At 47.2% G+C, this 25,862-nt stretch overlaps 1 protein-coding gene across 1 annotated transcript in view; it reads right to left on the bottom strand.

Moving 5' to 3' along the window:
- GRXCR1 (glutaredoxin and cysteine rich domain containing 1) overlaps positions 1-23,838 on the bottom strand; it is a 45,287-nt gene extending 21,449 nt beyond the window's left edge. Inside the window, exon 1 of the mRNA XM_060279138.1 lies at positions 23,443-23,838. Within this exon, the coding sequence (XP_060135121.1) occupies positions 23,443-23,838 (396 nt within the window). The remainder of the gene's footprint in view (positions 1-23,442) is intronic.
- Between the last annotated feature and the right edge of the window lie 2,024 nt (positions 23,839-25,862).

Here is a 25,862-nt window from a genome sequence, read left to right as displayed (position 1 = left end):
CGAAACCCGGGGGGACTGTCTGTGGAAAATAGGGACACTTGGAGGTCCTGCAATCCAATTCCCAGTCGTCCAGATTCATAGCTGCCGCCATACCTGCCAAGTTGCTGTCGGAGAAATAAGGGACCGGGCGGAAGTAGCAGACCAGAAGTAGCGCTGCCGCCATTTTGGAACTGGGCGGAGCATGATCAGAAGTGACTTTTGATGCTGCTTTGCCCAGTTCCAAAATGGCCGCTGCGCCAAAATAAACCGGGGAAAACCAAAAAATCCGTTTTTTCAGCTAGGAACAGCTAGAAAAACGGGGATTTCCCGGAGAATACGGGAGACTTGGCAGCTATGGCTGCCACTCCTCTTAAGGCTACTGGAAGCACAGGCCCAAAGCACACCATGCTTACTCCTGCTACCGGCAGATATCACATGCATATCTGGGATACTGCATACCCCAAAAGGATAAACAGAAACAGGACAATGGCCTGGTTCACTGATACACACCTGGTTCCACACTGCATATTGAAAGCGGGTTTGCATCCACAGTTTCATTCCCCCAGCCACCCACCTACTACATGCATGTGTTATGTTAGTAGGAAAAGCATCACATTTCTTGCAGCCCCCAAGACGTGACGTTCTCCTTTGCAAAAGTAAGCGAGACGGAATGAAGTCAGTGGTCTGGGAACTTTTCACATTTTTTTTTTAAAAAAAGAGAGGCATAGTTCACTTATCTCTGCCAGGTGATCAACTGCATTTCACTTAATTAAAAGGCATCTTTGTTTGCTGAACTTTGCAGCAGTCAGCACTGCAGCAGTGCATGGCCTGCCTACGGCCACAATGACTTGTTTCCCTGATACTAAGGCAGAAATACAGATCTTAAAAATGATGTCACACCTGCTTTCTTCTCTGCCTTAGCATTTTGAATTTCTATCTCAGTCTAGGGCGGGATCGAGTCCATTTCATTAGCAGAGCAATGCAAATAGTTCACTGGTGTGCTGTGTTCCCTTTCTGTCTGCTTGATTTGCCAACCATCCGAGCTAGCTTATATTAATTAAAACAAGTGTCACCGCTTCTAATAGTAGCTCTCTTAAGGGTTATAGATTGCAATCAGTGAGAAACGAGCAGTTGCTAGTAAGACTGTTATCAGATGGACTGAGCTCTGTTGAAAATTTACGGCATTTTTCCTTGGCAGTTGATCTAACCTTTCATCCCAGGATTAATTACACTTCAGCATCCAGTCTGCCTGGCACAATAAAACGTAGTTTCCACTCATCCAGGATCTACACAAGCCCTGGCATTATTGAAATAGGCCTTCTTCATAGATTGTTAAACTAGCTGTGGAAGAGTATGTTTATTTCATTTTTGAAATATCCTTTCTAAACAACATGATTGCTAATCACTGAGACTTAATTTGCTAGTTTAGATGGCATAATGGATATTTATTTATTTATTCCCTGCCCTGGGCCAAAGCGGCTGGGCCAAAGCCGAAAGGACGCTCAGTTGCGGATATGCCTGGAAGCGAAAGGAAAGTCCGATGCTGTAAAGAAAAATATTGCATAGGAACCTGGAATGTAAGAACCATGAATGGCGGTAAGCTGGATGTGGTCAAAAGAGGACGAGATGGTTGGACAGTGTTCTCGAAGCTACCAACATGAGTTTGACCAAACTGCGGGAGGCAGTGCAAGACAGGAGTGCCTGGCGTGCTCTGGTCCATGGGGTCACGAAGAGTCGGACACGACTAAACGACTAAACAACAACAACAATTCCCTGCCCATCTGGCTGGGTTTCCCTAGCCCAGGGGTCAGCAAACTTTTTCAGCAGGGGGCCGGTCCAGTGTCCCTCAGACCTTGTGGGGGGCCGGACTATATTTTGGGGGGGAAATGAACGAATTCCTATGCCCCACAAATAACCCAGAGAGGCATTTTAAATAAAAGGACACATTCTACTCATATAAAAACAGCAGCCAGGCCCCACAAATAACCCAGAGATGCATTTTAAAGAAAAGGACACATTCTACTCATGTAAAAACATGCTGATTCCCGGACCGCCCGCGGGCCGGGTTTAGAAGGCAATTGGGCCACATTCAGCCCCCGGGCCTTAGTTTGGGGACTCCTGCCCTAGCCACTCTGGGCGGCTTCCAACGAAAGATTAAAAATACATGAAAACCCTAGTCATTAAAAACTTCCCTAAACAGGGCTGCCTTCAGATGTCTTCTAAACATTAAATAGTTGTTTTTCTCTTTGACATCTGATGGGAGGGCGTTCCATGGGGCAGGTGCTACTACCGAGAAGGCCCTCTGCCTGGTTCCCTGTAACTTCGCTTCTCACAGTGAGGGAACCACCAGAAGGCCCTCAGCATTGGATCTCAGTGTCCAGGGTGGAACGATGGGGGTGGAGATGCTCCTTCAGGTATACTGGGCCGAGGCCAGTATATCTGGATTGAAGAAGCCATTAAATTGGTTGGTGCCCCTGGTGAGAGTTGGAGTAGAACAGAACACCTGAGTAGTCACTGGGGAGGTGAGGGTTCCTACACCCTTGCCAGAAGGTATGGAGAAGCAGAGATAGAGGCTGGGTCAGCAGCACCATGAAGGCGTGCAGCTCCTGATTAGCCAGCCGTCCCTTGCAGGCAGGTTGTCCCAAAAGCATCTTGGTGATGTTGGCTCAGTTTCTCCTCTGCTGCCTCTTGATGCCAGCCAGTGAGGATGGGCAGACCCTCCCCTACCCCACCCCCCACCACGTGAACAAGTGCCGTCTCCCATCCCAACAGCTGCGTAGAATATCTAAACGATATTCTGGTCTGAAGAATATCTAAACGAGCCCATGTAGTTCTGGATCCGATATACAGCACAGTTCTACCCCACTGAATTCTGCTGGAACGACTCCTATAACATTAAAGAAAATAATAACTAGCTTTACTTAAAAATAAAAAAGGAGTAAAACTCAAGCATTTTCCATTGGTACCCAATTAGCATTTCATGTGAAGGGTTTCCAAAAACTCGTCACATTAGTGACTTTGCATGCTGTGCCCTTAATGAGGCAAAAAGATGCTCTGTCGTTGGGCTATCTTTAGATTAGCAAAGTGCTGATGAAGTGTTGACTCAGTCCTGTGACTGCAGTGCTCCTGCTGTATTCTTTGAGGAAACTCAAAAGTGCAAGAACTTCAGAAAGAGACGCATATTCTCCTCTAGTAATGCACAGAGCTGCGCTAGAGTCAACCGTCGGAGAGTTCAGGGCTGCCCAATGGCCTTGCAGCATACTTAACATAATTGGAGCCATAACTCCCAACTGTTCCTCATCATTTAATCATGCCGAGAACATGGAGAGGGCTTTTCATCTTCAAATTGCTTTACAAGCATTAATAAATTAAATAACATGGATCATCTTTATCGCCCCCTCCCCCAATTATATGTACTATTCTGCATTATGTGTTTGAACGTGTCCTCTCTTTTCATTAAAGCATGCTACCTTGGGGAAAAGGCTTTCCTCGAACAAAAATTTTCCTAGCAAGAATAGTAAAGCAAAGCAAAACAAAACGCACAAAGGAGAGGTTCTAGGAAGCAAAGAGTAGCTAGGATGTTACAGCTAGGGTTGGGTGATATATCAATATATCATCCAAAACTGGTTTGAAGTTCATATCATGATAACCGTTTCATCATTTTTTACCTGGCAATATGTTGTGAATCATGATGTGTGTGTCTGTGTGTGTGTGTGTGTGTGTGCTATGCAAAAGTCACAATGTGGGGGGAACCATGAAGCCAGCCAATGGCTCTACATTGCTCCATCCTTGTGCGTCTCACTCACATTGTGATATATCGGTATATCGTGATGTTTAGCTGGTGATATATTGTGACGTTGGAAACCAAATATTGTCCAGCCCTGCTTACAACATGCAAAATCTGTAAGTGCTGCAGAGGTCAGGGTCAAGATATTTTGCTGCCTGAGGCACAGGAAAAGATGGAGACCTGCAGGCTTCCCTTAGACATTCGCTGGCTGTCCTCTTTGGGCTGATCCAGCAGGGCTGTTCTTATGTTCCCAGGATTGGCCTGCCAGTTGAACCTTACTTCAGCACTGGCCACATTACCATCCTCCACTACCTGGCAGTAGGTAAACTTTGAGACCACAGATCAAGCCATATGGCACACACATCTCAATCCTCCAACATAGCCAGTGTGGTGTAGTGGTTAGAATGTTGGGCTACAACCTGTGGGACCTGGGTTCAAATCCCCACTCGGTGGTGAAGCCCTTGGGCCAGTTTTTATCTCTTAGCCTGACCTTCCTAATAAGGCCCCTTTCCAGGCAGTGAAATGTCATGGGTTGAATATTCATAAACCATAGGTGCCTTTAAAAAAAATTATGGTCCTATACAATAAAATAATGTAAACATTGCAAGATTTTAAAATGACAAATGACCAACACTGAATCAGATTAATTCTCGAATAATGCTTGGTGGAAAAACTTTCAGCAGGCAATAAAATATTTTGAACATTTACAGGAAGCAAGTGCCACTGATTTCATCAGAATCCACTTTGACCAATAGAGTTTGGGAGCTGATGAGCAATGGTTTAGTTTAGGTCATCTTGGGTTTGATGGAACTTCTTATAGAATCATAGAATTGTTGAGCTGGAAGGGACTCAAGAGGACATCTAGTCCAACCGCCTGCAACTCAGGTTTCACAGCTAAAGAATCTCTGACAGATGGCCATCCAAGCTCCGTTTTAAAACCTCCAATGTTCTCGCCTTTGAAAAAAATGTGTAAATTGAAATTTTAATTTGCAATTGATATTTCTTGCTGCGTCCATTATGAAGAGGCTGTTGTGGATTATTTATAAATAAGTATAGGTATTTTTTGGAGAGTAATCTTAGCAAAAGAAATAGGCTCCTGCCCTAAGATGCTTACTGTTAAAATAGAAGCTTGCAGTTGAAATAGCAGGTCGATATTGTTAAGCATCCCCCACAATCTAATTTGGGTCCTGGCACTTCAGATTAACCCTAATCTTCCCAAGGCCAATTTGACCTGGACCCAGGCCCTGAATCAAATCAGGGGCCTTGTACAGTATTCAGTTAGGGTTTATACCTTAGTAAATATGCATTTGGGACGCAGGTGGTGCTGTGGGTTAAACCACAGAGCCTAGGGCTTGCTAATCAGAAGGTCGGCGGTTTGAATCTCCGCGACGGGGTGAGCTCCCATTGCTTGGTCCCTGCTCCTGCCAACCTAGCAGTTCGAAAGCACCTCAAAGTGCAAGTAGATAAATAGGTAATCAGTGTTTCCGTGCGCAGCTCTGGTTCACCAGAAGCGGCTTAGTCATGCTGGCCACATGACCCAGAAGCTGTACACCGGCTCCCTCAACCAATAATGATGAGTGCCGCAACCCCAGAGTCGGTCATGGCTGGACCTAATGGCCAGGGGTCCCTTTACCTTTAAATATGCAGTGGGGAGTGGGGAGTGAGACACAAACTGGCAGCTTGTATGAGTCTCACCCATCCTCCACTCTCCAACAGCATCTTTTGACAGACTCCAATCTTTTCGAGTGCACACAAGCCAACCCAGGGTATAGAACTTTAAAAAAATAATAACCCAAACAATATGTGTTAATGTGACTGGAACAGTGGAACCTCGGTTCCCGAATGGCTTAGTTGCCGAACCAATCGGCCCCTGGACGCCGCAAACCTGGAAGCCGACATTATTTGGAAGCCGAACATCCAACGCAGCTTCTGCTTGAGTGCAGGAAGCTCCTGCAGCCAATCGGAAGCTGTGTCTTGGTTTTCGAACGGTTTTAGGAGTCCCGGAATGAATTAAGTTCGAGAACCAAAATACCACTGTCGCCTGTTTATGGATCCACATTTTAACCACTTGTAAGGCACCCAAATTAATATTCCAAATTAAGGACGAGCCTTGTTTCTTCCCTTCCGGGAAAGGATTCCAAGGAGTTCATTCCCAAGCCAACATGTTGTCATGGATAAGGAAACTACTTCCTGTCTTGCCATCATGAGTTGTGCTCTTGTGTGTTGCACACAGTTTTGTGTGGAAATCCCAGAGTTGCCAACCTTCCCTCCCCCTCCTCCCCAGAACCACCTCCAGTAGAGCTTGTGGTCTTTTAAACAGTCATATGCTAGGCAGAAATGAAACAGGTTTTCCCAGCGTGAAAAATTCTGCCTTTCATATGTCAAAGCGGGGGGCGAGGAGACAATTACAGTCCTATTCTATTTATGAGCTAGTTTTGAGAACGAGTCCTTAGGAAAGAAACAGATAACAGCAAATCTTACACATGCTCACAACATTATTTTTTCATGATACGGTTGGCATATTTCTCTGAAAATACAGGTGGAAATATCCCTTTAAGTTTCCAGAGTGGTGGTGTTAAAATGCTTTCTACCGCATAGGCTAGCTATCCAGATTGCTTTTTGTCATCTTTCCTGTCAGGTGTGAAATGAGCATCTTTCTCACGAGGTTTGCAACGACCTCTTCAGTCGATTTTGGGAGGGGAGAAACTATGAAGTGTTCCATGGCTCCTTTTCCTGAATCTATTGCTTAATTTCTCTCCCCTCCCCCCTCCCCCGCCTTTAAACATTTCACTCGGAAAGTGTTGAGATGTGCAGTGAAGGAAACAAAAGCAGAGAAATGAATCACAGAATCATAGAATGGTAGAGTCGGGAAAGAATCCAGGGGGTCATCTAGTCCAACCCCCTGAAATGCAGGAATCTTAACTAGATCATACATGACAGATGACCATCCAATCTGTGCATAAAAATCTACTTAAAGAAAAAATAAAATAAAAAATGGAATCAATCACAAAATATAGACCGACCTGGAAGAAGAAGAAAACAACAAGCCAGCTTTCAAGATTTTTTACTAGCAATGCTGTTATGTACTAAGCTTGGATCCTAGAACAAGTAGGATCCTAGAATGCAACAACTGATTGGCTTGCAGGAGAAGACCAATCAGGCTCCAGGAAGAAGTTAATCAGCCTATTAGGCTGGTAGGATCGTAGAATGCAACAACTGATTGGCCTGCAGGAAAAGACCAATCAGGCTCCAGGAGGGAAGCAGAAACAGCCAATCAGACGGGACTCATTGTGTAAATAATGTATATATAAAAGCCCTCTATCAAGCTGCAATAAAGAGCATGAAGTCACTACAGGACTCCAAGTATATTTCACTGGTGACGAAGGTGGCATCCTTGAGGAGCGTCGGCAGTCAGCAAAATTAAAGGACAAATGAAAAAGATTTGCCTTGCAACTCCTTCTAAGAGTCTGCAAGGCAGAGAAGCTACACCACAACCTACATTTGGAAGCAAGGTTGCTATATCCAGAGGACTGGTTATCAGAAAATGGATTCACGGTCCTTTCCTGTTGCTTACTAGCAATAAAGGGGAGGATCAGAATGAAATGGTCAGTCCTGTATACCTGCATATTCCATATCACTGCCCAGCTGTGACTTTTTCTTTGTTCATAAGCAAGTTCTGATTGTTCCTCTTCCATATATCATCTATGCTGTCTTTATGCCTCCCTCTTGATAATGCCGTCCAGCAAAAGAGAGAGAGAGAATCCAAAGAATCCAAAGAATTCTCTGCCTTGCAGAATCCACAGAGCAATTTTCATAGAAGCAGAACTAAACCGATGCTAATAGTCTGAAATGTCTCTTTATTTAAAAAAGTAGGAAATGTAATGAAGTCCACTCTCAGGAAGGAATTCAACATGACATTAATTTAAAGTCGCCTAGCTATGTTCTAGTTCTAGTTCTAGCTTCTAGTCTAGTCTGTGTTCTAGAGGCTTTTAAAAAAAAAAGGCTCAAGAAGCCAGTAGGTTCCTATGTCCATAGCTGCCAAGTTCTCCCTTTTTTTAAGGGAAATTCCCTTATGCTGAATAGGCTTCCTCACAAGAAAAGGGAAAACTTGGCAGCTATGCCTATGTCTGGCTGCACAACAGCCTGCTGTAGCCCCAATACTTTCTGTGCGCAGGCTGTTGCACTACAAGCTTCCACTAGAGCAACTGTTGCACTTCACCTCATGGACTCAGCTATACAGCTGCAAATATAACGTTTTAAGCGCATTGTACAAATGTGACACTAGGTGGTGATAGTGAGCTTATGGCAAATTTAATATACAGTATTTAGAACTTGAAGCACAGCATGTGTGAAGCCACACAAAATTTATAATTGGCCATGTATATGATTTGTATTTGAATTGGTATTGCTTTTTGGTTTATAATATAATATAATATAATATAATATAATATAATATAATATAATATAATATAAATATGGTGCATGTTGGCTTTTTGTAATTGATATATATGTATATGATGGGGGGGTGTGTGTGTGTGTGTGTGTGTGTGTGTGTATGATGGAATCTAGACACATATAAAAAATGCTGTGAAAATGCTTTTTAAAAAAGCGTGTGTATATATATAAAATATGCTTTTTTTAAAAGCATTTTCACAGCATTTTTTATATCTGTCTAGATTCCATCATCTCTCTCTGATTGCTCATCTGGCATTCAGACAACACTGAATCCATGCCTGTACATCTATAAAAAGAGCATTGGCATCCCCCAGCTTATAAAATAATGCACATGCTTCAGGAAACTTGCAGACTATATAGAAGCAAATCTTTTGGGGGGTGGGGGGGTTGCGTTTAACTAAGATTACTAAGCTCCTTATACAACTGGCGAGCATTTTCATAACTTTCGGGTTTAATATATCCAGGGGTAAGTTTCCTGTGTTCCTGCTGATATCTGTAGAACTTGCACTGGTCAGGTGATTCCGTTTCACTTATGAAAGTCAGCTCAAGTTAGCTGCGCTCAGCTCACACAGGATCTGGTATCAGGAAGCCTGAATCAGGAGCTGTCAAGCGAGGATGTTGACACCTCACACCCAAAGTGTCCTGCAAGAGTCACAGGAAGATCCACAAAGAGCCAGTACCCATGGGAGCTTCAGTTGGGGGGGAGGGACAAATCTTCCCATTTCATTTTCTCTCCATTGCTCCACATTTCTGTAGCAATTTGCAGTTGTTGTTTTTTTAAAAAAAAAAATCTTCACGGAAAATTGCAAGCGTTTTAGTGCCAATGTCTCCCGATAAACACATTTTCCTGTGCACTTTTGACAAATGTACTCCTTTTCTTCCCAAGCAGCTTCCCCCTAATTCAATGCATTTTATGTTATTTTCATGAATGTGTGTGTTTATATGCACACTTTACCCTAATATATGCATTTTAGTATATTTTACTTGGCGGGAGAACTGAACTGCAAAATTCAGAGAAGTGTGAATTCCAAAGGGCAGCTGTGTTTTGATTCATTGCTTTGGAACATGCAGATTATGTAGCTTTGCCTTTAAATGTGGACTGAATCATCTTTCTCCTCCCATCTCTACTTACAGCCTACCTGTATGCATCACTCTTGCTCAGAGGTACGCATGCCAAAAGCACAAATTTCATTGCCCCAAATCGCTAAAATTGCCTGCTTCTTCTGCGGTCGACAAAAACTACAATTATTATTAGGATGTATATCGAAAAAAAGATGTTCTTAGATGATGCATCTTTTTCATCAGTTGGCTTTGCTTGTGTACAAAAGCAAGTTCTTGCCAAATGTTGATTCTCCCCTTTCTGAAATATAGCTTGCTGTCCTCCTACATGACCTGGATTGCGACCACAATCCTAACCACATTTACCTGGCAGTAAGAATTTGATGGGACTTACTTCTGTGTAGACATGGTTAAGGTTCTAGCCTGAATGCCTGACTGAATAATCTACAAGCATAGCTGCCAAGTCTCCCGTATTCCCCGGGAAACTCCCGTTTTTCCAGCCGTTTCCCGCTGGCAGCCCGGATTAAAAAACAAACAAACCGTAAATCCCCCGGATTCTTACCGGCCCGGGGAGGCTCCTTCTACGCATGCCTGGAGTCTCTGGACATGCACAGAAGCAATTTCTGGCACTGTGGCCATTTTGGAAATGGGCAGAGCATGCGTAGAAGCAACTTCCAGTGCTGCTCTGCCCACTTCCAAAATGGCCACCACGCGACTTCCGGTGCCAATCCCGATTATTCAATCTGGGAGTTGGCACCTATGTCTACAAGGCTCCATCCAAATGCTGCACATGGTTTCCAAGCAACTACTTTTAATAGTTCAAATTTAGAAAATGGATGTTTCAAGTATATTGGACCCAACTTTACCTAGGAAGAAATGGGCTACTTCAGATAGTTGCTGGTGATGTAATGCTGATAATGCTTCTTTGAGGCATGTGATGCGGGTGAGTCCTGTGTTGTCTTCCAGTCAGAAATTAATTTTGTTTTGGAAAAAATCCTTTATATTTGCAGATATTCACAGGTTTTTTAATTCTGTTCCTGCAATGTGGGAGACTAACAATGAAGGTGGGCCCTGTGAGCCCTTAGAGACTGATACTTCGAGGATGGAAGAATAAACACCCACCATCCATTACTCAATAGTCTGAAATCTTCCTGCTGTCTCTGCATTTGAATAAATATGTCTGCATTTGTGTATACCATCATCAATCTGGTTTTGATATCAGTTCGGACATCCAAATATATAGTAAACTGCCCTGAAATCTATGGATGAAGGACGGTATACAAATTTAATAAATCAATAAAAAAATAGATTTAGGTAGGTAGGCATGTTGGTCTGACACAGTCAAAATAAATTAAAAAAATTAAAAAAATGTCCAGTAGCACCTTAAAAGGTAAAGGGTAAAGGGGCCCCTGACCATCAGGTCCAGTCATGTCCGACTCTGGGGTTGCGGCGCTCATCTCGCTCTATAGCCGAGGGAGCCGGCGTTTGTCTGCAGACAGCTTCCGGGTCAGAGCAGCACACGGAAACGCCGTTTACCTTCCCGCCGGAGCGGTCCCTATTTATCTACTTGCACTTTGATGTGCTTTCGAACTGCTAGGTGGGCAGGAGCTGGGACCGAGCAACGGGAGCTCACCCCATTGCAGGGATTAAAACCGCCGACCTTCTGATCAGCAAGCCCTAGACCCTGTGGTTTAACCCACAGCGCCACCTGCATGCACACGAAAGCTTATACCCAGAACAAACTTAGTTGGTCTCTAAGGTGCTACTGGACAATTTTTTAATAAAATAAATAAATATTTCAGTTAGGATTGATGGCTCATCCTTTCTGTTAAGGTGAGCTGACATTGATCCTCTCTTTTTATTTCATTCTGTTATATTTGCAACTAATTTATTTTTTAAAAGAGAAGCAAGGTCACTATTATTTTCATGCGAAGGAAGAGGAACAGTGGATAAAAAGCAGTGCTTTGGCAAAAGCTGACTAGTCTAGTCAACTCAACTGAGATTTCTCAATTCCAAGTACAGCGGTCTGTCCATTGGAAGAGAGGGCCTCTCCTGGTTTCAGAATGATAACATCTAACTCTAGCCCAGCACGCCTTTGGTTTAGCATGGGAAGCCAGGCGACACTCAGAACCCCTCGTTCTCAGTCCCAAAGGTACAAAAGCCCACAGAAAGGGCCACCAATGAATTGCTACGTCACCTTTTCTTCTGGCTGCTTTGCCTCGAGGATGTGGAAAGATGTTGCCATGGCAACTGCATTTCCCTTCTCATTGAAGCAGGCAAAAGAAGATGAGGGGGGGAGGGGTTGCCATAGCAACTTTTCCCACTCCAGACACCAGCAGCAATCAAAAAGGCAAGTGGGGAGGGATAAATAACACCCCCATGGGGCACCAGTAGTGTTGCCTTCTTGGAATATTGAAGGCTCCAATCCTGGCACATCTGCTTTGTGGAAAAAAGGAGAGTGCAAGCTGGCGGCGTGCCAAATTATTTTGGGGCCCAAACTGACCGTTTGAAAAGGCATGAAAGTTATGCAGACCCTCCCCATCTCCCACCCCACCAAGAGTCTATTTTCCATGCTTTTGTGTATATATTTGTGCCATCCCTATTAGAAACCATTTATCTCCTCCGTACAATATTGCTTGGGTTGCCTTAAAAAAAATAATGCATCACGTAGTGACCATGATGACATCACTGACCACTTGAGTAGGTTTGGTGACATCATTGGGGGCAAATGAAGCTGCATTGCCTGAAGTCCCCCACCACCCTCAACTACTACTGAACAGCTTTGAACTGACATGGGGTAGAAAAGGCGCTTCACTCATGCACACCTGAATATGTCTATTTCCAGTGCTTCCCCAGGGGGTACTCAAGGGTACGCAGTACTGGCACATCTTTTTTCTTGTTGTTAAAAATTGTGGCACTTGCTGAAACAACTTCATGGTGAGTAAAAGGTAAAGGTAAAGGGACCCCTGACCATTTGGTCCAGTCGTAACCGACTCTGGGGTTGCGGTGCTCATTATTGGCCGAGGGAGCTGGCATACAGCTTCCAGGTCTTGTGGGTCAGCATGACAAAGCCGCTTCTGGCGAACCAGAGCAGCACACGGAAATGCCGTTTACCTTCCCGCGGGAACGGTACCTATTTATCTACTTGCACTTTGACGTGCTTTCGAATTGCTAGGTTGGCATGGTGAGTACCAACACCTATTTGTCTAGAACAGGGATGTCCAACCTATAGATCGCGATCTACCGGTAGATCCCCAGCTGATCCTGGTAGATCGTGGGATCCCTATCGTGTACAAAAAGTTATGGGGGAAAGCTAAAAAGCTGTGGGCAATCCACCCACCCCACGCACGCTCCTCCTCCCTCCAATGACAATGGGTAGATCACTGCCAGTTTTTTTTATACTGGGAGTAGATCACAGTCTTTTGGGAGTTGGACATGCCTGGTCTAGAAGAAAGACACTGTCTATATCAGTATCTGTGAGGGACAGGGGATATCGCGAAGTCCCTCCCCTCCTGAGTTCAAGCCCGTCCCCGAGCAAAGGGGAAAGCAGGGAGAGTTCCGATTCCAGTGGGGAAGCAGGAAGTCGTGTCCGAGGCTCAGGCAAGGTAGAGGAGCCAGGGTCCCAGGTGGGACAGGAAGGGGCAAGCAAGGGGGGAAGACCCATCCCTCCAACTCCAGAATTACGCAGGAAGAGGAGGGGCAAGAGGATGGGTCTGCCAAAGCTTTTGTGTTGGAGAAAGACGCGCCAAAAGCCATTAGGAGGTTCTGAAACCGACTGACAACATCGCTCCGTGTAAATAGCAATGACTTGAGCACTGTAAATACGCAGCACCAATAAAAGAATAAAATGCAGAGCTGCGTAGCGTCGTTACTCTGAAGCAGTCCACTCCGGCCACTGTGACAGCAACCTCCTAATCATTTTTGGGCTACTTCGGAGTTGCCGGGATGAGCGTGTCCGAGGCGGAGAAGTGGCGGCAGATCGCTGAGCAAGCCCAGCTAGAACTGCAACAGCTGTCGCTGCAGGCGCAGGGAGAATTGAAGGCAGCTAAAGAGGAGACTAAGAAGGTCCAGGACGACCGGCTACAACTTGCGGAACAGGTGAGAGAGCTCCAGGAAAAAGAGCAGCATTTAAGGGCGGTGGCGGTAGACCTCCAAAACAAGCTGGATGCAGAGAAAAACAAGGCGGGAGGGGCTCCCCAAGTCCAAGTGCTGCCAGGAAGGAGAGCAGGGACCCTTGTAAGCAAGTTCAATGGAGACCCGAAGGAGTTTCAGGGCTTTGAGACTGAGATCGTGTATGCTCTTGAGCTGCACCAGAATGAGTTCCCCGATGATGAGCACAGAGTAGCGTTTATTGTGGAACATCTCACCGGAGCAGCCAGGGAGTGGCTAAGACCATTAATCGCAACCAAGAATCCTTGCATGAAAAATGTCCAACAATTTCTAGAAGGTTTGAGGACGATGTATTCGTCCGATAGTCATTTGGACCAGACTAAGGAGGAACTGCATAATTTACGCCAAGGAAATATGACAGTTCGCGCATATTGGGCGAAATTCACCATGCTGGTGCACAGACTGGGGTGGGTTTTGGATTCGCCTCCCATGCAAGCTGCGTTTTACTTGGGTTTGAGCGAGGAGGTGAAGGATGAACTCTCGAGAGGTCCAAAGCCCAGTACTATGGATCAGCTGAGCAAAGCAGCTCTGGCGGTGGGGGTGAGGCAGGAATCCCGGTGGAACGACAAGCAAGCGACGCGCGCAAAGCGGGCTTGGTTCCCACGGTCGCAGGAGAAGCCACTCCCTCAACAACCCTTTCAGGCCACGCCTGGAGCCAGCCAGGACCAGGAGCCCATGCAGATTGATAGCGCGCGCGCGCGGGCTTTTCAAACCCCAGCGGCGCCAAGACGCAAGGAGGGAAGGGGCGGGAATTGCTTTCTCTGCAACTCACCCCAGCATCTCGTCAGAGACTGCCCACATCGCAGGGAGTGGCAAGGAAAGGCGGGAACGGTGGTGCCCTCCCCCACTGACGCAGCACCACAGCAGGGAAACGGGAAAGCCTGGCTGCAGGAGACAAGGGGCAGCAGCCAGGCACAGTCAGCAGACAACAGCCCCAGCCCGCCCACCCGCACAGAGAGGTGCAGAGCCAGCCCACCCCTCCCAGAGCAGGAGTGGTTCTAGAAGTGACGCTAACGCTCCCAAATGGCTATCCCCTGACGGTCCTCGCCTTAATTGACAGTGGGGCGTCCGCCAACTTCTTCTCGAGAAGCTTTGCAGAAGAGCACCAAATCCAGCTTTTGCAGTTGGATTTTCCTCTGCACGTAGCAACCATTGACGGCAGGGAGCTGCTGGGAGGGGCCATCACACATCAAACCCCCCCCATGAGAATGACGGTGGGAAGGCACTCAGAGACACTGGCGTTCAACGTCACCACCATCTCAGACCCCCCCATCGTCTTGGGCATGAGCTGGCTGGCGCGCCACGACCCCTCCATCAGTTGGCACCAGAGGTGCATCACGTTTGGGTCAGACTTTTGTCTGGAACATTGCATGCAGCACCAACCAGGGGAGGGGCCTCCGATAGCCACGGTGGCCACCATGCATATCAAAGGGGGTGAGGCAATACCCAAGCAGTACTGGGACCTGCAGGAGGTCTTCAGCGAAGCGGAGTCCGACCACCTACCCCCGCACAGGCCTTTTGACTGCCAGATCAACCTGGTGCCAGGGGCGACGATACCCCCAGCCAAGCTGTACGCCATGTCAGACCAGGAGCTGGAGGATCTGCGCGCTTTCATCGACAAGAACCTCAAGCGGGGGTTCATAAGGGAAAGCAAGGCAGCAGGGGGCAGCCCGGTCTTCTGGGTGGACAAGAAAGACACGCAACAGCGCCGTCTTGTGGTGGACTTTAGACGGCTGAATTCGGTGACAGAGCCCGTGGCTTTCCCCATGCCCAGAGTGGATGATCTCCTGACAGCGGCACGCAGGGGCAAGATTTTCACCAAGCTGGACCTAAGGGGGGCGTACAACTTGATCAGGATCCGGGAAGGAGATGAATGGAAAACCACGATGTTCACGCCTCTGGGCTCTTTTGAATATCTGGTGATGCCCTTCGGTTTGCAAGGGGGCTCAGCATGCTTCCAGGCCTTCATGCACCACGTCCTGGGGTCCCTCCTCTTCAGGAAATGCTTGGTCTTCCTAGATGACATCCTTATCTACTCGAATGACCCAGTGCAGCATGTGAAAGATGTCAGAGAGGTGTTGCAACGCCTGAAGGAGCACCACCTGTATGTGAAGCTGGAGAAGTGCAAGTTTCACACCAAAGAGGTGGACTTCCTGGGCTACAAGCTGTCAGACAAGGGGCTGGCGATGGACAAGGACAAGGTGCAGGCCATCCTGGACTGGCACAGCCCCAGGACGCGCAAAGATGCCCAACGCCTACTAGGCTTCGCTAACTTCTACAGGAAGTTCATCAAGGACTTCTCTCGCGTTACGGCTCCCATCACGGACTGCCTGAGAGGCAAGCAGAAGTTCAAGTGGACACCAGAGGCGCAAGCAGCGTTCGAAAGCCTCAAGAGAGTGTTCGCCTCAGACCAAAACCTGTTCCATGTGGTGCAGGACGCGCCCCTACGCATTGAGACAGATGCTTCTGAAAAAGCTGTGGGCGCAATTTTGTTGCAACTGGACGCCAACAGGGAGTGGAGACCCTGTGCCTTCTTCTCCAGGAAGCTGACACAGCCTGAACGCAACTACACAGTGTTTGATAGGGAACTTCTTGCGATCTACGCTGCGTTCCAGCACTGGCGACACTTCCTGGTGGGCGCGAAGCACCCCATCCAGGTGTGCACAGACCACAAGAACCTGGAGTTCTGGAGAACTGCCAGGGTGCTCAACCAGCGGCAGATACGGTGGGCAGAGTTCTTCTCGAACTTCAACTTCTCCATCCACTACATCCCGGGGGAGCAGAATGTCAGGGCGGATGCCCTCTCCCGCAAGCCAGAGTACATGGAGGAGGAGGCGCCACCAGCCCCAAGGCACATTTTCCCCCCGTCGGCATGGTCCTGCGGAGCAGCTGTGGTGAGCGAGGCAGAACTCACAGCAATGACGGCAGCGGATGAATTTGCCAACCGCATCTTCAGAGAACTGAGAGGGGGGAGGGAGCAGGCAAAAGACTTTGCAGAACGCAGAGGGCTGCTTTTCTACAAGGGTGCGCTGTACCTACCCACCACCCAGCTTCGACGTACGGTCCTCAAGCAGATGCACGACAACCCTACAGCGGGGCATTTTGGAAGGGACAAAACCGCTCACCTAGTCATGAGACACTTCTGGTGGCCAGGGGTGCGGGAAGATGTTCGAGACTATGTAAGGGGCTGTACCACCTGCCAGCGGGCGAAGGTGGTCAGAGCAGCGCCACCAGGGTTGCTGGAGCCCTTAGCCACACCACACAGGCCGTGGGAAGTGGTGTCCATGGACTTCATCACAGATCTGCCTTCGTCCAGGGGTAAGACTGCAGTGTTGGTGGTGGTGGACCTTATGTCCAAAATGTGTCACTTTATACCGTGTGCCAGGGCAGTCTCGGCAGAAGAGACAGCCAAACTGTTTGTTGATCACATTTTCAGACTGCATGGATTACCTTTAAGGGTTATTTCGGATCGTGGCCGCCAATTTGTTTCCAGGTTCTGGCGGCGGCTCATGAACCTCCTGCAGGTGGAGGTCAGCTTGTCGACGGCTAGACACCCGCAGACCAACGGACAAGCGGAGAGGGTCAACGCCATTCTGCAGCAGTACCTGAGATGCTACGTCAGCCAGCGGCAAACGGACTGGGTGGATCGCTTGCCACTAGCAGAATTTGCCTACAACAATGCAGTGCACGTCTCCACAGGGGTGTCGCCCTTTAAGGCCAATTACGGGCGCGACCTCAGATCTTTCCCAGAGAGGGAGAGGGAGGAGGAGGAGGAGGAGGGCCCACAGGCTGAGGATTGGGCAGAGGAACTGGAGACGGTGCACCAGCAGCTCAGAGAACACTTGGAGAGGGCCAAGGAAGCGTACAAAAAGGGGGCAGATCGCCACAGGCGACAAGGGGAGGTCATCAGGGTGGGGGACAAGGTGTGGTTGTCCTCGGAGGGCCTTCCCACCAGAGGGAGGTGCAAAAAGCTGGCACCCAAAAGGCTGGGCCCCTTCACGGTCACGCAACAGGTAAACCCGGTGGCATACAGGCTGGCACTGCCAGAGGACATGAGGGTGCATCCAGTGTTTCATAGATCGCTGCTGTCGCCGTACAGGGAAAGCAGCAGGCTCCGAGACAGCGAACAAACCCCCGAGGGAGGGGGGGAGAGGGAAGGCAGGGAGCAACTCAATGAGGCCACGGCCATCCTGGATTCAAGGTGGGGGGTGGGGGGACTGGAGTACCTCATGGCATGGGAGGATGCTCCACCGTCCCAGAATGAATGGGTCCCAGCCACTCAGATACAGGAGGAATTCTTGGTGGAAGAATTTCACGCCCTCTTTCCCCACAGACCCAAGCCCTGGCACATGGAAAGGGAGGGGGAGGAGGAGGAGGCACGGGAGAGCAGCTCACCATGGCGCTGGGAAGCGGAGTTTGAGGAACCAGAGGATGAGGTATGGGTGTCACCGAGATCCACCCAGTCAGAGGAAGGAGCAGATTGGCAGAACGTTTTTACCCCCACCAGCTCTGACGCCACGGACTTTTTGGGATTCCCGTCCGCCCAGGCGGAAGGGGGGGGCTCGCAGGACTGGGGGGAGGTATTCACACCAACGGGCTCGGAGAGCACTGAGTTCTTAGGCTTCCAGTCGTCACCGACACATGGGGGGGGCCTGGGGAGGGGTGAAGGAGAGCTTGGGAGGGGGGTGGATGTGAGGGACAGGGGATATCGCGAAGTCCCTCCCCTCCTGAGTTCAAGCCCGTCCCCGAGCAAAGGGGAAAGCAGGGAGAGTTCCGATTCCAGTGGGGAAGCAGGAAGTCGTGTCCGAGGCTCAGGCAAGGTAGAGGAGCCAGGGTCCCAGGTGGGACAGGAAGGGGCAAGCAAGGGGGGAAGACCCATCCCTCCAACTCCAGAATTACGCAGGAAGAGGAGGGGCAAGAGGATGGGTCTGCCAAAGCTTTTGTGTTGGAGAAAGACGCGCCAAAAGCCATTAGGAGGTTCTGAAACCGACTGACAACATCGCTCCGTGTAAATAGCAATGACTTGAGCACTGTAAATACGCAGCACCAATAAAAGAATAAAATGCAGAGCTGCGTAGCGTCGTTACTCTGAAGCAGTCCACTCCGGCCACTGTGACAGTATCTATCTGTTTAACCTCCCTGCAAGATGTGGGGACACCCTTTTAGGTCCAACACGTATGGTTGTGTAAAATTCAGCTGACAAAATAAATAAATAAGGGTAGTCCTTTCTAAGACTCTTCACGTTGCCTTTCTGGACAAAACTACCTGCCTGCTATTGCAGCCCAACTCTGCCTTTTGTCGCCTTCTCCTATCTTAAATAACTTCCCCGTGTTTTTAGTTGAAAAGAGAATTTGTAACTAGGTCAAGTGTGTGGACCTTTTTCAGTAAGAGGGAATTTTGAAGCAGTGTTAGGCCCAAGGGATCCTTTTGAAGAGAAACGGTTCCAGTTAAATCTAGGACGGGGTGGGGAACTTTTTTTTTCTTCAGTCTAAGGGTCTCATTCTCCTCTGGGCAGCATTGTGGAGGACACATGCTAGTGGTGGGCAGAAGCAAAAGGAGGCAGGGCAACATATGCAAATTTTTACCTTTATGCAAGAGGCTAGTTTCCACACACACACACACACACACACACACACACACACACACACACACCTCTTAATCCTCCATCCAAACAAGTAAGAGACATTATTAGAGTTCAATGACACATACCAACCAGGCAAAAACATTCCAAGAGGATGCAAAGCAGAACCAGAGAGGGGTGTGATCTGAGAAAAGGGAGTTTCACAGGGGAGAGCCCTGAGGGCCAGGTTGGAAGGCTTTGAAGGCCACATTTGCCTCTCTGAAGTTTCCCATCCATTATCCAAGTTCCCCATTGAGGACATATTTTTGGCAGCTTCATGGCTGAGGATCAGAAATCAATATCTTTCTGACTGGATGGTTCAGATGTTAGGTGTGATTCCTCACCCCCACCCCCACCCCAATGTCATGCGTAGAAGCGACTTCCAGGGCCGCGCCGCCGCCGATCCCGGATTTTTCAATCCAGGAGTTGGAGGGTATGTTCCGGTTCCACTTAATAAAGTGGCTGCATTTGTCTTTTGATGGAGAATGGAATTCATATATTCATCCCAGGTCACTCCTTGTTACATGTGACTATTAACAGAGCCAATGAGGTAGCTTAGGAAACTGCAATTAATCCGGAATGCGGCAGCTAGTCTGGTGACTGGGAGTGGCCACCGAGACCATATAACACCAGTCCTGAGAGACTTGCATTGGCTCCCAGTATGTTTTCGAGCACAATTCAAACTGTTGGTGCTGATCTTTAAAGCCCTAAGCGACCTCGGCCCAGTATACCTGAAGGAGCATCTCCACCCCCATCGTTCAGCCCAGACACTGAGTCCAGCACCGAGGGTCTTCTGGGGTTCCCTCATTGCGAGAAGTGAAGTTACAGGGAACAAGGCAGAGGGCCTTCTCGGTAGTTGCACCCACTCTGTGGAACGCCTTCCCGTCAGATGTCAAAGAGAAAAACAACTACCAGCCTTTTAGAAGACATCAGAAGGCAGCCCTGTTTAGGGAAGTTTTTAATGCTTAATGCTGTATTGTGTTTTTAATATTCAGTTGGAAGCCGCCCAGAGTGGCTGGGGAAACCCAGCCAGATGGTCAAGGTATAAATAATACAGGTGGCGCTGTGGGTTAAACCACAGAGTCTAGGGCTTGCTGATCAGAAGGTCAGTGGTTCGAATCCCTGCGACGGGGTGAGCTCCTGTTACTCGGTCCCAGCTCCTGCCCACCTAGCAGTTCAAAAGCACATCAAAGTGCAAGCAGATAAATAGGGACCGCTCCGGCGGGAAGGTAAATGGCGTTTCCGTGTGCTGCTCTGGTTCGCCAGAAGCAGCTTTGTCATGCTGGCCACATGACCCGGAAGCTGTCTGCGGACAAAAGCCAGCTCCCTCGGCCTATAGAGCGAGATGAGCGCTGCAACCCCAGAGTCGGACACGACTGGACCTGATGGTCAGGGGCCCCTTTACCTTTATTATTATTACTACCTGAGGAACTGTCTGGTCCAGGAGTGCCAACTTGAACAAAATATTGGGGGAGCCCAAGTAAGACCTACCTCACATAATCAATCACAAGACACCTATCAACCTTGTGGGGGCTCCTATAGCCTGGTCTCCTGCACCCCCTGCCTGACCACTGTATTTGACCAGAGATTCTGCTGTAGGACATCTGCCCATCAACTTTCAGCATGGCATTCTGGGTAGCAGCACCTATCTTATGGAATTCCCTCCATTTGAACACTGCACACATATCTTCTGTACTAAGTTACAGACAGTTGTTGCAAACTTTCCCACTTACTCAAGCTTTGTTTGGGGTTTTTGATGTGCTGTATAGTTTGCATACGTGTGTGTGTGTGTGTGTGTGTGTGTGTGTGTGTGTGTGTGTGTGTGTTGAATTTTATACTGTTTTAATATATTTCTCATTGCACTCCACTTAATTAATGGTATATAATGTTGTAAATATGTAAATAAAATGAACTGAATAATAATCAATGTTTAAAGGCTGAAAATGAGATTTAGAAAAATATAATTAGTTAACATTTGATATTTTGATATATATTTTTCTATTTCCTCAATATATAAATGTTAGGATTTTATATCAATAAACCATACATTTACGCTATAATCACACATCGCCATTCTCAGTTGACTTACTTCTGAGTAGACATATACTGAATTCAATTGACTTATTTCTCTAGGAGTCCTGAAATTTATTGTACAAAGAAGGTTGCAGTCCAAGTACTCAGAATGGGAAAAAAATTCAAATGAAGCAATTTAATCCTTTCCTACAGTTAGTGAGAGGAGGGTCTTATTAAGACAGGGAGCTCTAATTCAGTTTTCTTTCCCCTCTACTAAAGTGTTTTTGTGTGGACACTGTTAGTGCCATTATTCATTATCAAAGGTAATATTCTTGGTTGGACAAGTTGGTGGGAGTTTGCAAGAATGCATTTTTACATAAGGAAGATGTAAAGATGCAAACAGCTGCCTAAAGCTGTTAAAATTATACCATATGACTGTGATGTAATGACACATTTCCATTCTTAATCCGTTTTCAGAAGTCCAAAATTAATGCTTCGCATACGTAATCATTTCAAGACTTAACATGACGTACAAAGAACATTCATTATTTTCAACCTGAAAATCACCAGAAGGAAAGGGTGATAAGAAGGATTAATAATTTATTTGCAACCTTAGTATATCTCACTAGGAATTACTGGGTTGTATCCAACAGGGATCGTCGGGCCTCTATTAGCAGAACAGGGAGAGAAGCAATTTTTAGTGGTGTCCCCTCCTATCTGCACCCCTCTAAATTTACTCTGGAGGGTCCCCCAACCGTCTGGAGCAGATTTAGGGAGGTGATGGTCTGCAGCAGAAAGGTTGAATCACCAAAAGTTTCTTCCCTCCCTTGTTCCGCTGATGGAAACCTTTATGTCAGCTGAGTAACGGCACCGGATAGAACCCACCATTAGGCAGGATGGACATGATCCATCCAGTCCTTGGAATATTTAAGTCCTCTGGACTTCAGCGGCAGAGGGTGACAATGCATCACCTGCATGTCTACTCAGAAGAAAGGAATGCTGCATTCAAAGGGACTAACTCCCAGGTAAATGTGCAGAGGATTGCAACTTTAGGCATGTATTTAATTGTCCCATTAAAAAGGTAAGTCTGAAAAGTGCTTGACTGAGGCTAGATCATCTAACTCCTGCTTGTAAAAACCAACAATGGTTTTCAGGGGTTAATTCAAGCTGGATATGACCAGGGCTTAATACTGCTAGGGCTAAAATCCAGAACAGGTTGAACAGGAAGGAAGGAAGGAAGAAATCTCCTTTGAGAATTCTTTTTCTTCACCACCAAGGAGCACTTCAAACACGACAAAATTCCTACATGCAAGAAAAATCTTGCAGACAAGTATGCACTACTCTTTTTTACTTTAAATCTCAAATTGCATAGTGGAGGAGAGGCACAGCTACAAACCCAAAAGTCCACAATTCAAATTTTGCCTTTGCTAGGACCCAGCTAGATAACCTTTAGGCAAGTTACCAACTCTTGGCTCTGCTCCCCATCTCCACCATTACATAATAATGCTAGTCTACTTTAGAGGATTATAAGAATTACTGAGATCAGTTGTAGTGCTACATAATAATGATGATGATGATGATGATGATGATGATGTAATTGCTGTGAGAAGCATGTTTTTACAATATTGAAATTGATCATTAGAAACAGGACTGATTAACCACATCAGAACCTGATATAAAAATGAAATATTTCTGACAAGGCCGATTTTTAAATGAAATGGTGAACAGCAGTCTATTTCAGATGGCATCTTCCAAAGGGAGCATCATTTAAACTCTCCATTTCCTGCCCCACTCCCAGCATCCCCATGTGCAGTGGCCCCGCCCCCTTTTGAACTGACCTGACCTTTCAGGTATCGAGCATGAAGGACTGCGAGGCGATTGTCACATGGTTAGAATTCTCCCCATGACATGAGGGCTTTTGGAGCGAAGCCTGGGAGTTCACCCCATACCCTTACACCATTTGAGTCCCCACACATCATTTTGATCACCTGAGCAGGGCTAAAGAGGACTACATACCCCAAAAGTGCTTGAAAAGAATATTTAATACAACATGTGGTGAAGATCTTTCCAGAGATCTTTAGAGTGTTCCCCTTTGAGGTTTTTTGGGGGTGCGATCTACCCTGCAGGCTTCCATTTGGCCACCAGTAATGTCAATTTTAATTTTATTTTTTTTGTTTTTGTTGCAATGGTATCAAAGACTGACCTCTAGATCAAAAGGACCTCTCGTTTTATGAATTAATCTCTGGGATGTTGTTATGGACTCTGAATGTTGAGCATACATAGACAAAAATATGGCGCGTGCTTTGGGATAATTTGAAAGTGGAGACAGAAAGACTAGGAGCAAAGCCGTTTCACTTACCTCAAATACCTTTGTTAAATTGTCAAAGAGGGCTTGACCAGCACTGACTTTGTGCTTGACTCCTCGAACGGTGCCATTTTTGCTGAGGATGTTGACTCTTTTGGTGCCAAATCCTCTCTCTTTGGCAGCTCTCACGAAAATGAGCATGTCATCCCCCACGTTCTCGTTCTCATCCCACTCCGACCCAAGGTTTCCGTTGTGCGGTCCGTCCGATTCACTCAGCCTGCTGTTTGGGTCTGTTTCCGAGTTGCTGGTGCACTCGGAATCCAAGGAGTCAGAGGTTTCCCCGTCGGCGTACACCTCCTTGAGCACTCTCCCGCTGTGAGAAGAAGCGACCCGGAATCGGACTTTCCTCGGCTGCCTCTCGCCCTCGCCCTTGCTGTCGCTCTTAAACATTGTCCCATCCGCCGAAATCAGCCGCTTACATCCTACTGGTCTAGGTTGTCATCGCATTTGCCAGATTCTCACACTTAAAACAATATCAAAGTTGTTTTCCACTGACGGCGCCACTGCTCATATGAAGCTAACATCTAAAGGAAAGTGGAGTCCTAAGAAGCTACAGAGCTGTTCAGCGATTAATAATGGATGTATGCGTGTGCTATGGTTACCTTTAAACTAAAACCTGTAAAATGAGAGGAACCATTAAATATTCACGACCCATTGTGTATTTTCCTCAGTGTCAGAAAGGGGGTGGGGTGGGGTGATAAGAAAAAGAGTCTATGGCTGAAAGAAAGAAACAGCTTAAGATATATCTGAGGCATATATGCTAGTTTTCGTGGCATAATAGAAACATAGGTGAAGAAAAGAGGAAATGTTAAACCCTTCCTGAGCTCCTGTTTCCTGACAGCTGCTGGCAGGTCCTACACTTGCTGCTTGGAACTATCTTCAAGCTGGCATCCTCAAATGACATTTTGTGGAGCAATCTTCGGCCAGTTACCTGTTACACCTTGACCGAGCCTGGTCTTCTTGAAGTTGCTCAAATGGCCGCTTGCAGTCTGTGGTGAGCTGGCTGGTCACAAACTGATGAAACAACCCCTGTGTTGCAGACTTGAGTCAAAATACAAAAAAAAAAAAGAGGCAACACGTTGAACAATTCCAACAGGTGAAATATAACTGTTTTTATCTTTATAAACTACTTGTGTCATCCAGCCCGTTTAATAAACGGGTGCTAGAGCATTCAGCCTTTTTCGGCGGCGGCAGCACCTGGGGGGGCCGATTGGCCCCTCCCACGGCCGCCGCTTTGTCTGGGCACTCCACTGAGCCCAGCTGGCCAGCGGGCGCCCAGGAGAAGGCCGTGATTCGGGCTCTTTTGGCGGCAGTGCATGGGGAGGCGGTTGGCCCCTCCCACGGCCGCCGCTTCGTCGGGGCGCTCCGCTGAGCCCAGCTGGCACCCAGGAGAAGGCCGCGATTCTTCTGAGGACTGTGAGGGAAACGGTAGGCAGAGGGGTGGGGTGGGGAGAGCGTGTGTGTGTGTGCGCGCGCGCGTCAAGTCTCTGCATCCAATCCCTGTGTCCATGGGGCACATGCGCAGTAGCGCGGACACAGGGACACAGGGAATCTGGACGCAGAGACACTTGCACATTACTATATAGGATAACGACATGCGAGACAGTGATCCAAGGTAATCATACTGTTTCGGTTTGATCTTCTTAAGTTTTTTAACTACAAAAAATAAATCAAATAAATATATCTCATCAATTATGTCATACATTATATTAAGGCCAATGGCCAGCATGAACACGAGTCTATACAGTCCATAATATCTTAACATTGAAAAAATACGGAAAAATACAAAAATAAAACATACCTTAGTGTTTGTATACAATCTGCGGAACAGGGGTCATACACATATGTAACCCCCTGCTGCCTGAAGCAGGAAAAGGCTTTAATATACAGTTCCACCACAGGTAACACCCTAGTTAATCAAGAATATTGAAATTTTAAAGTTACATGCATGAGAGCATAAGACTTTACAATTGTATTTTTTGTAGTTAAAAAACTGAAGATCAAACCGAAACAGTATGATTACCTTGGATCACTGTCTCGCATGTCGTTATAGTTTATAAAGATAAAAAAAGTTATATTTCGCCCGTTGGAATTGGTCGGCGTGTTGCCTCTTTTTTTGGTATTTCGTCACAAACTGAGGCAGCTGAATTGCTAACAGGTCCTCAGGCAACATGCTCTAGAGCCGATGAGGGGAACTTCTGGCTTTTTGGATGTTGTTGGGTTCCAATTCCTATCAGCCAGAGATGTTGGATGCTGGAATCCAATGGCATCCCAAGGACCAAAGGTTCCCATTGCACCCACCCAGTCGCAGCTATTATCATCCGGTAAACTGACTCACTATGAGGTTGGGGTAGTTTTGACGCCATCTCAAGTATGTGATTTCACCTCTCTCACCTCCTTCAAAACACTCAGCT

This window comes from Zootoca vivipara, chromosome 9 (assembly GCF_963506605.1).
Source record: "Zootoca vivipara chromosome 9, rZooViv1.1, whole genome shotgun sequence".
NCBI classification, from domain to species: Eukaryota; Metazoa; Chordata; class Lepidosauria; order Squamata; family Lacertidae; genus Zootoca; species Zootoca vivipara.
Note: the sequence above shows the minus strand (reverse complement) of the source record. Positions and strands in the feature narration are given on the sequence as shown.